General features: G+C 40.9%; 1 protein-coding gene across 2 annotated transcripts in view; it reads right to left on the bottom strand.

The window, feature by feature from the left end:
* Positions 1 to 232: 232 nt before the first annotated feature.
* The window catches only part of LOC142488440 (uncharacterized), a 55182-nt gene continuing 43849 nt past the window's right edge, over positions 233 to 11565 (bottom strand). For both annotated transcript variants that reach the window (XM_075588954.1, XM_075588956.1), the window contains exon 4: positions 233 to 2867. In XM_075588954.1, coding sequence (XP_075445069.1) covers positions 1030 to 2867 — 1838 coding nt within the window. In that variant the 3' untranslated portion in view covers positions 233 to 1029. The remainder of the gene's footprint in view (positions 2868 to 11565) is intronic.

Below are 11565 nucleotides of genomic sequence, written 5' to 3'. Positions count from 1 at the left end.
GTTTTCCACACTGAACAAGCAAATGGTTTCTCCCATGTAAAGACTTGGGTGTGATAGGAGGTCACACTTTGTACTAAATTGTTTCCAACACCCTGAACTAGGGTTAGACAATAACAAAAATACTTCCCACCAAAAGAGTATTAAGTAATTTATCGTGATAACAATATTCAGCAATATATTAACACCCAATAGAAAGCAAAAAAGTCCTCAAAATGTTCAAGGTCATTTATTGTGAAACATATTTCTTATACAAATCCATTTCATTCTTAATAAAATGTAAAAAAGCAAATACATTTTAGTATATTTTAATAAAAAATGTTTCAATGAAAATTTTACACTAACTACACCAACACTAAAGACCCTTCCTTCACCATTTCATTTTTATTTATTTATAAAATGTGTTACCCCCCTTCTCCTGTACACATTAATAGGGTATGGTGAGGCATGGGGAAGGAGGGGGTCAAGAGACACGGGTGAGAGCCAAGAGAAATACTGGGGAGGAGAGAAAGGGGTTGAGTCATGGTGGAAGGGAAGGGATAAGAGGCATGGCAGAGGGGAAGTGGTTAATATGGAGGGGTGAGATTACCAGCAGGAGGATTCCTTATAGCTGCAGCATGTGAAAGTCAAGGAGCTCCCAGACTCGCTCCCACTCCACTGTCTCTACCAGACCCACACTCAGTCCTCTCTCTGACACTGTCCCCACCCCCCACGCCTCTCTGCCAGACCCACCCCCACTCTGCAGCTGCTGATAGGAATGCCATGGCAAGAAGTAATGGCAAGTATTGTGTTACCGTCCATTTTTATTACTGCAGTATTACTATGCTACTTGTATATTGCCCAACTCTACTTTGAACAATCACATATTTTATCTCATGTATGAATCCTCATATGTGTAAGGAGGCTGATCCTCTGTGAAAAGCTTTCCCCACACTATGTACATGGAAATGGTTTCTCCCGTGTATGAATCCTGTGGTGTGTGAGGAGGTGGCTCATTTGAGAAAAGCTTTTCCCACACAATGCATATGTGAATCATTTCTCTCCTGTATGTATCCTCTGGTGTCTGAGGAGGTGGCTCTCAACTGTGAATTGTTTCCCACACTCTGTACATGTGAATGGTTTCTCCCCTGTATGAGTCATATGGTGTCTGAGGAGGTGGCTCTTAACTGCGAATTGTTTCCCACACTCTGTACATGTGAATGGTTTCTCCCCTGTATGAGTCATCTGGTGTATGAGGAGACTGCTCTTAACTGCGAATTGTTTCCCACACTCTGTACATGTGAATGGTTTCTCTCCTGTATGAATCCGCTCGTGTTTGAGGAGATCTGTCTTCTGAGAAAAGCTTTTACTACACTCTGCACATGTGAATGGTTTCTCCCCTGTATGAATCCGCTCATGGATGAGGAGATCTGTTTTCTGAGAAAAGCTTTTAATACACTGTGTACATGTGAATGGTTTCTCTCCTGTATGAGTCATATGGTGTCTGAGGAGGCTTTTCTTAATACGGAATTGTTTCCCACACTCTGTACATGTGAATGGTTTCTCCCCTGTATGAATCCGCTCATGGTTGAGGAGCCCCGCCTTCTGAGAAAAGCTTTTACTACACTCTGCACATGTGAATGGTTTCACTCCTGTATGAGTCATATGGTGTCTGAGGAGGCTTTTCTTAATACAGAATTGTTTCCCACACTCTGTACATGTGAATGGTTTCTCCCCGGTATGAATCCGCTCATGGTTGAGGAGATCAGTCTTGTGAGAAAAGCTTTTACTACACTCTGCACATGTGAATGGTTTCTCCCCTGTATGAATCCGCTCATGGTTGAGGAGCTTCGCCTTCCGAGAAAAGCTTTTACTACACTCTGTACATGTGAATGGTTTCTCCCCTGTATGAGTCATCTGGTGCATGAGGAAGGTTTTCTTAACACGGAATTGTTTCCCACACTCCGTACATGTGAATGGTTTCTCCCCTGTATGAATCCGCTCATGTTTGAGGAGCTCAGTCTTCTGAGTAAAGCATTTACCACACTCTGTACATGTGAATGGTTTCTCCCCTGTATGAGTCATCTGGTGTCTGAGGAGGGTTTTCTTAATACGAAATTGTTTCCCACACACTGAACATGTGAATGGTTTCTCCCCTGTATGAATCCGCTCATGGTTGAGGAGCTCCGCCTTCTGAGAAAAGCTTTTACTACACTCTGCACATGTGAATGGTTTCTCCCCTGTATGAGTCATCTGGTGACTGAGGAGGTATTTCTTAATACTAAATTGTTTCCCACACTCTGTACATGTGAATGGTTTTTCTCCTGTATGAGTCATCTGGTGCATGAGGAGGGTTTTCTTAATATGGAATTGTTTCCCACACTCTGTACATGTGAATGGTTTCTCTCCTGTATGAATCCTCTGATGATTGAGGAGGGTCCACTTAGTACTTAACTGTTTCCCACACACTGTACAAGTAAAAGGAGACACTATAGAATGAATCATCTGGTGTGGAAGAAGTTCCCCCTTCAGTGAGAAACTGCTCCCACCATCTGTACATGTAAAGGTTTGCTCTCTAGTGGGGACACAAAGGTGTGTGAGCACGTCCCTGTCCAGTGAGAAGCTTTTGCCACACTGACAACAGAGAAAAGGCTGAGCACCGCGGCTTCGTCTTAAATCTCTCGCATACCTTTTGCTGGACCCATATTTAGAGTCCGTCTCCGCTGTGTGCTGTACAAGGTCTGTAAATTCACCATCATGTGGCACTGATTCCTTGTATGTGTCTAAAATGTGGCAGGAATCATTGTTTTTTGGTACTTCTTGGCTGCGAGGAGTCAGACAGCTTATGGATGTATCAGAGCTCAAGTTCTGTTCCTCATTCAGGCCGATCTCTAACAGAAGTAAACAAAAAAGACAGAACAAATGTTTTCAATCTGTAAATCAAATTACTGAACGCAAATTACAAATCCAAAACACTGAAGAATTTATTTCACCAATACTTAATTAACAAAATATTCTCTTCACCCAGGGTTTTAAAATTGTGGCACATGGACACCCAGTGACCCCTAATGACTGTGGTGGTGGTCGCGAAGACCTGAAATGTATTTGTAGCAGCTCTCACAGTGAAATCATTGATACATATATAACTTGTATTTATTACTGTATGCATTATTTAAAGGTACATGTACATTCTCCAAATAATTAACATTAAAATGCCCATGAGAAGTAAAGTATTAGTGCGTTAATAATATCAACTAAACCAGACAGCAATTTATAGTGTAAAGATACTGTAAATGCCCATGTATGTATGTCTTTATTTATATAAGGCCCGCAGTGTACGCAGCGCTTTACAGCAGAAACAATACAGTACAGGGAATTATAATGCAATAAGTGCAACAAACAAAATCAGACAATAGGAACGGAAATCCCTGCCCTGGAGAGCTTACAATCTAATGGATGCAGTGACTACACTGCCCATGTAATCTTCTGCCATAAGACCCACAAACTAAACTGCTCCATTTTGTGTCATATTTTGTCAGTCACAAATACTATCCATATAATTTCCCAAGCACGCGGCCTTGGTGTAATATTTGACTCCTCTCTTTCCTTCTCCTCTCACATTCAAAACAAAGAAAAAGGGAGCACTGGAGAAAAGAAGAACTGGAGGCAAAAGTAGAAAAAATAAAAGAGTTATTGAGACACAGCCTAAGTTAAAAGAGAAACCTCCAACGCATTTCTCAACATGGGCGCTTTATCACATAGTGGTTTCCTGAGTCTAAAGAGTGTCACGTTATAGGCACTCCGCGCCGGAAACACTGCCTACCTGTATCCCAGGTAAAAATGTTCCATGGGAACAAAACAGTCCGGGGAAAATGTAACAACGGAAAGAAGGCAGTATAACTGTGGGGGAGAAATCCAGCAAAAGGACACAATAAAGAATACAATAACAATAAACTTAAATAGACTCATAAGGACAATAACAATTAAATGAAAATGCATCAAATTTAAAAGTGGATAGGATGTGGAGAATAAAATTCTTAGATTAATTAAATTAACTGTAACACAAAAAAATATAATCACGTAATAATATACATATAATAAATGTAAACTCAACTACCAAAGCAAAGAACAATTTGAATCTTGATAAGGGGAAAATACATAATGAATAAAATGCAAATAAACCACACTGAGAAAATTGCCAAATTAAGGATACAATACTACTCATCAAATGTGACTAGAGAGAGACACATATGTATCTCAATGATAGAAACAAATGTATATGAAAAACACTCAGTATTATATAACCTGAGAATGGGCAAAGGAATAATATAGCTTAGAGAAAATGTTTTAGGTCCCATTCTGTATTAATCCCAAAAGGGGATAGAGTATTAAGTGAGTGGATCCAAAACATCTCACGCTGATTAAGCTGTTTAATTCTATCACCCCCTCGTGTAGGGACAGGTATAGATTCAATCTTCTCGTGTAGGAGTGGGGTATATTTTTAGATGTATTGGGGGTTGGGGTATATTTGTATATGTATTGGGGGTTGGGGTATATTTGTAGATGTATTGGGGGGAAGTGGGGTATATTGGTAGATGTATTGGGGGGAAGTGGGGTATATTTGTAGATGTATTGGGGGGGAGTGGGGTATATTTGTAGATGTTTTGGGGGGAGTGGGGTATATTGGTAGATGTATTGGGGGAAGTGGGGTATATTTGTAGATGTATTGGGGGGAGTGTGGTATAGTTTTATATGTATTGGGGGGTTAAGAAAAATGTACGCGCTATAAAAATATTTACTGTACGTGTTAGATGTGCTATGGGTTGGGGGGGGGGGGGAGGCTGCTCCTTTCATTTGTCCTGGGCCCCATGAATTCTGTTGGCGGCGCACAAACAGTCCATCACACAAAATCACACACACACACAATCCATCACACAAAATCACACACACACACACACACACACACACACACACACACACACACACACACACACACACACACACACACACACACACACACACACACACACACACACACACACACAATCCATCACACAAAATCACACACACACAACTATAAGCTCAGCCTAAGACAGTAATTCAGCATGAGTACAGAGTTTGGCATTCATGTAAGCCTCCTCTGTATCCCCTGTTCTGCGCTCCTGACAGAAAATCTGTTTGCCAATTCGGTGGCTGTTGATGAAAAGAATCTTCGTTAGAGCAAAGCCGCCTTAGGCGGAGGTATTGCCCCTTGGGTATACCACGGATGAGTGACCTGGGGTGATTGCTATACGCTTTAAGAAAGGTATTTCTGGAATTTTGTTTCCTATAAATGTCAGTCTGTATTTCTCCTGTAATGTCAATAAATAAAGTGATATCTAAATAATTAATGTGATTAATATGGGGTTCATAAGTAAAGTTACTATTCAACATATTGGAATTAAGTGTATTAATGAAAGTGTCCAGTGAATGTGAATCCCCTTCAAAAATCATAATCAGGTCATCAATATAATGCTTGTAAAAAAATAATATGATGCAGAAAAAGATTAAAAAACCCAAAAATAAATGTGGATTCCCAGAGACCCGTAAAAAGATTAGCATACGATGGGGCAAAGGAGGTACCCATAGCCGTACCCTGTGTCTGCAAGTAAAACTGTGACTCAAATAAAAAATAATTGTGAGTCAATAAAAATGTGATGGAATCTAAAAGAAAAGTGCGAAGTGAAATAGATAATGAGGAGGACTGAAGGAAAAATGGAGTAGCCTTAATACCCTGGTCATGATCAATGATGGAGTATAATGACATAACGTCCATCGTAACCCATCTATAGTTCTTATGCCATTTAACTGCTTTTGCAGCACATAACAGATCTGTAGAGTCTCTCAAAAAGGATGGTAAATGTTTAACTATCGGTTGTAACAAACCATCAACATATCGCGACAAACCATCTCCCAAAGATCCAATGCTAGCCACAATGGGCCGCCTTACTCTTTAATCTCCAGGACAACCACTGGGAAACCTGGCAACAAGAAAAGGAAAATCCATCATGTAAAGCTGGGAGTGGGGGCACTTCTTGTGATTTCACCTCCTCTGATATTGGTATAATATAATACCTCTTCTGGCAGAAAATGACAAAGAGTTGGAGATATATTATCTTCTTACCTGCTGGTGGTCATGTGATAGAAAACTAAAAAGGCGCTACAAGAAGGAGGTGATGACAATAAATGTGCTAAATAATCTTAACTTAAAAAAAGTGAAAAACGTGATAAATACTGTGACTTAGTCCCAGGATATTAGGCAGCTTTCTGCCCGATTTAGTTCAGAAAGTGCAGGAATAATGCAAAAGGATCCATTCCACAGCTTCACATTTACTCAGGCTGGTGGATGGAAAGTCCAGGCCACAGTTTACAAGGGGGCTAGTTCTCCCTCACCTGCTCTCCTAATTACAGAAACAGGTATATATGGCAGCTAGCCGTGCTGCTTCATTCTCTCTTCTGGAGGCTGGGGGCACGCTGCTCCACTGTATCCAGTTCGGGGAGGACGCCCCCATCATCACTTTCTGGAAGAATTGCCTGGACTCTTGGGATGCTGTCCCCATCTATCAGTTAAGCTATGTCTAAAGACTGGAGATTACCCTAAATGAGAGGTGTCACGATGGACACCAACTTTATCAACACATTTATATTTCTGGGTACTTGATTGAACAGAACAAGTTGCAAAATAAATTGTGATTTATTTCCTTGATAGACAAACACACAACATCTGCAGAATACACTTAAAACAGCACTTACTAGGATAAGGGAACAAAATAAACTATCCTTGGAACGAAAGAAATTGTCCTTTGCTTGCAAGCGCCAGAAATGCAACCTTGGTTTTAAAAGTCCTGTGGTTATGTTGTTATTAACCCCTTCACTCCTGGACCAGTTGCCGCTGTGCTGGAACAAAGTCTTGCATCTTTACATCATGGATTAAAATTCAGGAATCACACTGGGGATACCTGGGGAGCTACAGTTATAGACTGCCCAAAGCTATCTTAACATGTGGATCCAATGCCCCTCGTGGGAACTATTAACCCACCAATAGCCAGTTTACCCACAGTTCATAAGACCGGTCATAAGGGCTGTCCGGTAGGCAGGGCACATGGGTCAGGTTGACGCCCATGCCACTTAGCATACCTCGGCTACACCATAACTTGGTGCCATTGAGTCTGATTTCTGACTCAGGTGTCACTAGCATGACATCTGTTGTGCATCAGTATGCCAGTTTTGTATACATGATGTGTCTGCTGGGTCTTTTCATAACTGACACTCTTTTAGACAGGGAGATGCTAAACAGCTCGATCCCTTTGAGGCTCCGTCATAAAAATACCAAAGTTCAGTCACCCATATCACAGCTGGATGTCCAAGTAATTCCTGCTTGGACTTACAAAAAATACCTCCTGCCTTACATTTAAGATCTGCAGTTTTTACACACTTTATTAAAACAACATGTTACGTTTGTGTTATAACCGTAATTTTTTTTTTCAACTTTCTTTTTATTGATTTTCAAATAAACATCACATCAATAACATTACATTACACTGTCCTGTTGGACAGACTCTACATCGGACAAACCACATTTAACCGACATGGGGAGGGGAAGACGACAAGACAGACAGGTAGGGGAAAAGGGAGAGAGGGGGAGGGAAGAGGGTTAGGGAAGGCGTTCCCATTCTCGTCCTGAATCCCTCTGTACATGGATTGGTCACCACCAACTCTCTCTGTTGTAGCTCTCCCTTGTACAAGGGTTGTGAAGTTCCCGCTTGCTCCCACCTATAACCGTAATTTTTATATGTATGCGCATGTGATGTCTTACTGTACTTGCACCTCAAAAATTAGGTTTCTGGGTGCTTTCGTTCTAGAATTGGTATTTCTCATCGAAATGCCAGCTGCTAGACTGCCATCATGTGTCGGGTAGAGGGTATGGCAAGCAATGCATCTTTTCTTTTAACCTTGCAGGCAGGGAATGGCCTGCAAATGGGGAATAAAAATGGCTGGGACAGGGCAAACACAGTAATGCATAGCAAATCAGTTAAACCCCTTCCTCCCCACATCACAAGAGGGTATTGTTTAAGCTGGGGAACCAGGTTAGTTGGCCCAGCAACCCTTAGAGAGGCTGATACTACTGTATAGTTAGATCCCTAAAAAGGGATAGGTGTTACTTTTATGGTTTCTTTTGTTTCTTAAAGTGACGGTGTTTGAAATGTTTAGTGTCACTTATTTATTATTTATTTATAAAACATTTTTCCAGGAAGTAATACATTGAGAGTTACATCTTGTTTTCAAGTATGTTCTGGGCATAGAGTTAAGACACTAATATGAGTAAACAACTGAAGGTTAATGGCTGAGTGCCTCCAACATGTATCTATTAAATCTGGAGTCCACTAATGGGACGAAATAAAACAGGCAGAAGTCTGAGTTACGCACTATACTGCTACCTACATAGTTACATATTAGATGAGGTTGAAAAAAGACGTAGGTCCATCAAGTTCAACCTATGCTAAATCTAGACAACAGATACTTTATCCTATATCTATACTTACTTATTGATCCAGAGTAAGGCAAACAAAAAACCCCATTAAGGGGAAAAATTAATTCCTCCCTGACTCCAAGAATTGGCAATAAGATTAATCCCTGGATCAACATCCTTCCCATGTATACTTATTTGGTATATCCCTGTATACCTTTCCCATCTAAAAAGATGTCCAACCTTTTTTTGAACAAATCTATTGTATCTGCCATCACAGTCTCCATGGGTAATGCATTCCACATTTTAACTGCCCTTACTGTAAAGAACCCTTTCCTTTGTTGCTACTGAAATTTCCTTTCCTCCAACCTTAAGGGATGGCCCAGAATCCTTTGTACTGCCCGTGGGATGAATAGTTCTTTCGAAAGCTCCTTGTATTGTCCCTGAATATATTTGTATATAGTTATATATCCCCTCTTAGACGCCTCTTTTCTAATGTAAATAAATCTATTTTAGCTAGCCTCAACTCATAAGTTAGAATGTCCATCCCCTTTATTAATTTGGTGGCTCTTCTCTGCACTCTCTCTAGTTCCATAATGTCTTTTCTTAGGATTGGTGCCCAAAATTGTACTCCATATTCAAGGTGTGGTCTTACCAATGCTTTGTAAAGGGGCATAATTATGTTTATTTCCCTTCCATCCATAGCCCGTTTGATGCAAGATAAGATCTTGTTTGCCTTTGCAGCTACTGCATGACATTGGGCACTATTGCTAAGCCTGCTGTCTACAAGCACTCCTAAATCCTTCTCCATCAAGGATTCCCCCAATATATCTCCATTTAATTTGTAAGTCGCCTTTTTATTCTTGCATCCCAAATGCATAACCTTACATTTATCTGTATTAAACCTCATTTGCCATTTACCTGCCCACATTTCCAGTCTCTCCAAGTCCTTCTGAATAGAAATTACATCCTGCTCTGATTCTATTACCTTACACAATTTAGTATCATCAGCAAAGATGGAGACTTTGCTCTCGATCCCAACCTCAAGGTCATTAATAAAAAAGTTAAAAAGCAGGGGTCCCAGTACCGATCCCTAAGGTACTCCACTCACGACTTTAGGCCAACCTGAAAAAGTTCCATTTATGACAACCCTCTGTTGTCTGTCCTTTAACCAGTTTTCAATCCAGGTGCATACATTATTACTGAGTCCAATTTTCTTTATTTTGTACACCAACTTCTTGTGTGAAACCGTATCAAAAGCCTTTGCAAAATCTAAGTAGACCACATCAACTGCATTACCCTGGTCTAAATTCCTACTTACCTCCTCAAAGAAACAAATAAGGTTAGTTTGGCAAGATCTATCCTTCATAAATCCATGCTGACTATTACTAATAATTTTGTTTTCCATTAGGTATTCCTGAATATTATCCCGTATTAAACCTTCAAGTAGTTTCCCTACTATTGAAGTCATGCTTACAGGTCTGTAATTTCCCGGTTGTGATCTAGCTCCCTTTTTAAATATAGGCACACATCTGCTTTACGCCAATCTTGTGGTACTGAGCCTATGGAAATGGAGTCCTTGAATATTAAATATAATGGTTTTGCTATTACTGAGCTTAACTCCTTGACAACTCTTGGATGTATGCCATCGGGGCCAGGTGCCTTATTTACTTTCATTTTTTCAAGTCGCTTATGAACTTTTTCCCCAGTTAACCAATTGTTCATTGGAGGTTGTGGCTTCCTCCTGCGGCACTACTATTGAACTTGATTCTTCCCTAGTAAACACAGAGGCAAAGAATTTGTTTAATACCTCAGCTTTTTCCTTATCTCCAATAATCTGCCTACCCATCTCACACTGAAAGGGACCTATATTTTCTTTTATCATTTTTTGTTATTAAGGTACTTAAAGAACTTTTTTGGGTTGACCTTACTTTCTATTGCAACCCTATTTTCATCTTATTCATTACCTCTTATTCTTTTGTTTTTTCTAAATAAACCCTAGAAGACTGTGTCGGTAAGAGCCCAGACAGACGTCAGCGCTATGCAAGGGTGGTGTTTGTCACTTATGGTGGAGAATGTGGGTCGACACTAAAAAGTCTGTGTGTTTGCAAATAAATGTGGGGGTTTAAAATGGCTGCCCAGCCGAAGTAATGTACAGACTCTGTGAGTAAAGGCTGTCCTACTGTGTATGATACCAGTTCTGCATACAGCATACACAGGGAAAAGTGTGAAAAGTATTGACGCAATAGCACCTCCAGAGGTCAGGGTGAAGAAAACACCTGAAAGTGCAAAAGTGGAGGACAAAATGTGTTTATTGTGTCATGTGTCTGACCACATAAAGTGGTGTCCTTTCAGGAATGAGCGTCTGAGTACCCAGTGTGTCCCCGCAGAGCAGTATGAGAGGGAGCACGAGCAGGTCCAGAAACTGAAGAATGAGCTAGAGGAGCAGAGACGCTGCTCCATCCCCAACAGTCAGGATGACCAGGAGAAAGAAACCTGGGAAAGGCAAGCTGATGGGGCCCTATACACGGGATTTGTAGATGCCCTAGACGTAATGAAGGCAGAGTTCCTAAACGTAATGAGGGATGCGTTCATGCACACAGATGCCAGCGCTAGGAAGAGATGGAGGCTCTGAGAGCAGAATTGCGAGATGTATGCAAGGAACAGAATTTTCTCACACGTGGACTAAATGTATTGAAAAGGAAGAAAAGCATTCAAATTATTCAGAAGCCCTGCAAAGCTCTTATCCAAGAAGGGAAAGAGAAAATTATCGGCGTATGCGCGCCGCAACTATCGTCCTACAGAGGGATGAAAACTTGTCCGTTTAATCATCTAGTTCTCCCTCACTTGCTATCCTAATTGAGAAACAGGTATTTACAGTATGGCAGCTAAGTTTGCCGCTTCATTTTCTCTCCTGGAGCCTGGAGGCTGGGGGCACTCTGCTCCCCTGTATCCAGTTCGGGGAGGACGCCCTCATCATGACTTTCACTGTCTGGAAAAATTGCATGGACTCTTGGGACGCTGTCCCCCATCTATCAGTTAAGCTATGTCTAAAGACTGTGGCTATTATTGCGCAACTAATG

The sequence above is a fragment of the Ascaphus truei genome, chromosome 2, assembly GCF_040206685.1.
Source record: "Ascaphus truei isolate aAscTru1 chromosome 2, aAscTru1.hap1, whole genome shotgun sequence".
Taxonomy (NCBI): Eukaryota; Metazoa; Chordata; class Amphibia; order Anura; family Ascaphidae; genus Ascaphus; species Ascaphus truei.
The sequence above is the reverse complement of the archived record's forward strand: the minus strand, read 5'-3'. Positions and strand labels throughout refer to the sequence as shown.